Consider the following 4,692-nt stretch of genomic DNA (forward strand, 5'->3'; position numbering starts at 1 on the left):
CTGACTGTGCGCCTGCTGCCTCTCCCCTCCGACAGTTGACCTGATCACCTCCAGCCCCCAGTGCCTGCACAGCCTGGTGACGTGGACACACGCGCACGCCGGGAGCTGCCCGTCGGTGCCCAGCCTGCAGAGCGTGCTCTCCTCCGAGTACTGCGGCATCATCCGCGCCGTCTGGGGCTGCGGAGATGGGCACGACTACGTCATGGATACGGATTCGGACTGTAGCACAGTGCTTGTGGATAACGCCTTGTCTGTCAAACGGGAGTGGAACAAGAGCACGGCGCAGCACTTGACTGACAACGGGGCAGGGGCAGACAATGCCGAGGCTGTTTCTGCTCCCAAAGCCCAGCATGCTCCAGTAAGGACAACTCCTTGCCAGCAGCCCGCAAACAAAGGGACCACATCGGTGCCACTGAATGTGGAGAATGAGCCGCTGCAGAACAGGGATTCATCTCACTCACAACTGGACAGCACGGCCTCCTTACAGGAGAAAGCCTTGCCGCAGCCCGTGTCGCCGCTGAGCAGTGCCACAGGTAAGCGATTTGCTTTCTGATCTCCTTCCAGGCCTCTGGGGAAGGGCAAAGAGCTGGAGAGCTGGCCCGGGGGAGCGATGGTGGGGCTGGGCCCCCTCCTCAGAGACTGCTGCTCCTCAGGGAGGATGCAGACCCCGGCTGGGGAATGCTGGTTGCCCAGAGAATCACCTCTGAGCCTTGCAGAAGGGAAGGGGGAACACAGGTTCAGCCGACCACGTCGCACAAAAAGAGCCGATCTCCTCACCCCGCGCGCTGTTTCCCCCTGATAGAGGGGCGAGACCTGGCCGTTCCTTACCAGGCTACACCTGGCTGGCGAGACCCTGCTGCCTTGCTTTTGCCAGGGGACGTGTGTCTGTCCAGCAGTGCAGAACGGTCCCTGGTTCTCCAGCACCAGGTTTGCCAGATGTTTCTTTCTCCTCAATCCAAATCCCGTCGGTGTGCCGGCAAGGAGGGGTTTTCCCCACCCTGCTGTGGCTGCAGGTGATGCCAAACAGCAGGAGTCCCTTCTGTCTGCAAAGGAAAGTTGCTGGGCGGGCTTGCTCGTGGGTTGAGTTAACATGGGTTTACTGCTGAGCTCCCCAAATGCCGCTTCCAGAAGAGAGGAATTGACACTGATTTTGAGTGACAGAAGTTGGGCTGAGTTTAGCTCTGACAACCACAGGAGATGTCTGCTGCTGGAAAGAGGAACGGCAGCTGGGAGTCACTTGGGGACGAGTCTTTCAGTTACAGAGTGGGTGTCACGGGGGAAACCAAAAGATGCTCGTGGGAACTGCAGGGTAAAGGCTCTCCCATCCCTGGGGCGCGGGGAGAGCGGTCTCTCTGAGCACACAAGACATGGAGTTTGGTTTAAATAATCATTAACTTGTCGTGGAGCACATGTTTTCACACGGTATGAGCCATGCTGAGTGAAGCCAGAGTGGTTGGGTCCTTCTCAGCAGCTGTCTCCGCCGGCTTGGTTTTGGTGCTTTTCCTTGTAACGCACCGTGTTCTCCTTCGTTCCCTAGGACAGTTGAGTGAGAAGCAGGTTCTGTCGGCAACGTCGGATGAGCGGGTAAAAGACGAGTTCAGTGACCTTTCTGAGGGGTGAGAGAAGAGTGGGTTTAAAATAGCCTAAATGTCTTCTTTGCGAGTATGAAATGACCCGCCTCGGAGAGCTCTTTCTCCACCAGTTGACCTGGCCCTCGAGGCCCCTTGGAACCAGCGTCAGGGGCGCAGAGCGGTGGCTCTGCGGCGGCTGCGATGAAGCTTACGCCACTGACGCTGAACGCCCCTCCTCACCGCCTTGGCTGCGGGGAGGGGGTTTGCACAGCGGCATGTGTGCGTTTGCACACACGTGTGCTCTCTGTTGGCTGCTTCCAGCACCCTCGGTCCTGTTTCGTTCCCCCTCTGCTCTGGGGAAGGAGCCATGCAGGGGGCGGTGGGGGCTTGTTCAGTCCTAGGTGCTGCTGCTCCAGCCCCGCAGCATCGGAGCAATTCCCCTTCCCGGCTGCTCCAGGCCAGGGCTCCGGAAGAGCAGTTGGTACGGGAACGCAGGCAAGGGGTGGCACTCGGAGAAGTCACCCCGTTTGCTCACGGGGAGAGCGATTAAATGGGAAGTGGGAGTGGGAGGGACACTGGCAGCTTCGCAGTCTTTACGATCAAAGATTTGGCTAAATCCTTCAAACACAGCTTTTTTAAGTGAGGCTTGGAAATAACTGATAATTGAGTCCAGTCTTTCTGAGTCTAAAGTACCAAATGGCCGAGCGCAGATTTATTTCATTGTGTCAGCTAAAGCTGTTAGCTGTCACATTAAAAGTGCCACAACAATTTATTGCCCGTTTCCTGGCTTCAGAATTAATTGCTTTTTGTATGGCTTAGAACTTAAAAGGAGGAAAAAGAAAAACCCAAACCTATGCGGCTGCGACTTGTGAGGAAATACAGAATGACCTGCAGCTTAATTAACCTGCGCCAGACAACTATATTATGTTCTTGCTCTGCAAAATTAGTTTTCCCAGTATAGAAAGCTGTGGCAACATCCCTCTACAATGACTAGATCTTTTCAGTAACAGCTGTTTTTTGTTCTCCTGACAGTGGCTCAATTATTCTTACAGAGATCTAGTCCTAAAAGGACCTGATTTTGCTATTTGCTGTGTTCACCAGCGCTGTATTTGCTTGGGGAGATCACGGGGGAGGAGAACACGTGGAGCCTCGGCCACTGTGCCATGCCATGGGGGAGATGGATGCACTGGGAATGAAGAACACTTATTGCTGCTGCTGCAGACACTGGTGCTGAAGCACTAGCCCCGTGCTGTGTGGGTAAAGGGGCATCTTCTCTCTCTCAGGGACTTCTTGAGCGAGGATGAAAATGAGAAGAGAAACGTGCAATCTTCAGATGACTCCTTCGAGCCTTACCCTGAAAAGAAGTAAGGGTTTGCTGCGTAGTTAGCAGAGCTCCCCGTGGACGAGTGGGAGGGCTGGTGTCCACCTCCGCTGCGCTCGTGCCACAGTGGACGCAGCTGGGCCAACACGATTGCTTTCCTTTATGGCCTCGGTTCCCTCCACGTCCCAGCCTGGAAGTCACAGCTCTGCCCCAGCACCGAGCTCCCCGTCGGGTTAAAGCTGGGCCACATCCCTCGTCCCCAGGCCCAGCACTAATTACCGCAGCTCGGCTCACGTGTACTTGACGGTGCGCGTGCTCCTGCTTTGGCAGGTCAAGCATCAGGCTAGGCTGTCAGACATGGAGACGGTTAGGTGGGAGGACTAAAACCAAGATCAAGTGTTAAACCGCTGTCCTTCTTCCTTGTTCCTTCTTGGAGGGTTTCTAGCAAGAAGAGCGACAGCAAAGAAGCAAAGAAGGCAGAAGAGCCCAAAGTAAGGAAGAAGCCGGGGCCTAAGCCAGGCTGGAAAAAAAAAATCAAATGTGAAAGGTAATAAGGAGGTGGCGGCGGCTGGGCAGCACCCCGGCCCTCGGCACGCTGGCTGACGGCAGGCCTCTGCTTTGCAGGGAGGAGCTGCCTACCATTTACAAGTGTCCTTACCAGGGATGCACGGCGGTCTACAGAGGGGCAGATGGCATGAAGGTGAGTTCAGGGTTTGCTCCTGTCCCAAACCTGTAGCTTTGAGTACTATAGAGCCGTTCCCATATGAGGAGAGGATCCCTGACAGATTTAATTCATCACCTCGCTCCGCAGGAGGCAGCAAGCCACTAAACAAAGCAGTCTGCTGAGAGTCCGAGGCCTTTTTCTGTGCTCCCAAACACAATGGGAACAGCTCTGGCTCTGTGTGCTCCTCCTGTTCTGGAAGTCTGCCGCTGGCTCGGCAGCAGCCCTTGGAACAAGCTCCGCTCTGTCCTGTTAAAGCCCCTGCTGCCAGGGGTAGATTTGGATACAAGTCCAGTTTTTCAGAGTGAAGCAGTGCTGACGTGTGGGCCTGCCAAGACGAGGGTCTCGTTTTTAGGGGGTTCCAAGCTTTTCACTGGGGAAGATGCAGCCAGTGGTTAGAAGCTCTGTCCTTTCTTTACAGAAACACATCAAAGAGCATCACGAGGAGGTTCGGGAGAGGCCCTGTCCTCATCCTGGCTGCAACAAGGTGTTCATGATTGACCGGTACCTACAGCGTCACGTGAAGCTCATTCATACAGGTGTGTCCCAGCAGGTGACGGGTGTTACAAACATTCATTGTGCAGGGTGTAGAATGGTCTGCCCTGCCTGTAAACCTGTAACAAGCCATCGCATAGGGGACAAATTCAGTCCCCAACAGTAAGCATGGGCAGCTGTGTGTAGGTATTTCATGTACTAAGAAATAAGCAGAATCGACGACTCTTTAAAAAAAATTGCAGAGGTACGCAATTATATCTGTGACGAATGTGGACAGACCTTTAAGCAACGCAAACACCTCTCGGTCCATCAGATGCGGCACTCAGGAGCAAAGCCCCTCCAGTAAGTGCACACTGACCATCCATTCGTAGCTAAGAAGAGCGATAGAAGGGGGAGTGAGGTTCTGCTGAACTTTCAGCTTTCACAGTCAGTGTCTTTAGCACAGAGTAATTCTGTGATACAGCCCTGCCTGCAGCTGGCAGTGTCCTGGCTGAATCACTTTAAATGTTCACTCACAATGCGTCTTCCAGCATGTCCCGTTGCTGAGCAAGTCTTACACCTCCTCCTATTCCTGTTGCCCTTGA

At 54.4% G+C, this 4,692-nt stretch overlaps 1 protein-coding gene across 1 annotated transcript in view; it reads left to right on the forward strand.

Moving 5' to 3' along the window:
• LOC104164883 (zinc finger protein 276-like) overlaps positions 1 to 4,692 on the forward strand; it is a gene marked incomplete at its 5' end in the record, with an annotated part of 6,556 nt that overhangs the window by 1,024 nt on the left and 840 nt on the right. Inside the window, 7 exon segments of the mRNA XM_009704358.1 lie at positions 36 to 533; positions 1,538 to 1,616; positions 2,855 to 2,935; positions 3,329 to 3,439; positions 3,517 to 3,592; positions 4,035 to 4,152; positions 4,351 to 4,450. Coding sequence (XP_009702660.1) covers positions 36 to 533; positions 1,538 to 1,616; positions 2,855 to 2,935; positions 3,329 to 3,439; positions 3,517 to 3,592; positions 4,035 to 4,152; positions 4,351 to 4,450 — 1,063 coding nt within the window.

This window comes from Cariama cristata, unplaced genomic scaffold (assembly GCF_000690535.1).
Source record: "Cariama cristata isolate BGI_N322 unplaced genomic scaffold, ASM69053v1 scaffold15657, whole genome shotgun sequence".
Classification (NCBI taxonomy): Eukaryota; Metazoa; Chordata; class Aves; order Cariamiformes; family Cariamidae; genus Cariama; species Cariama cristata.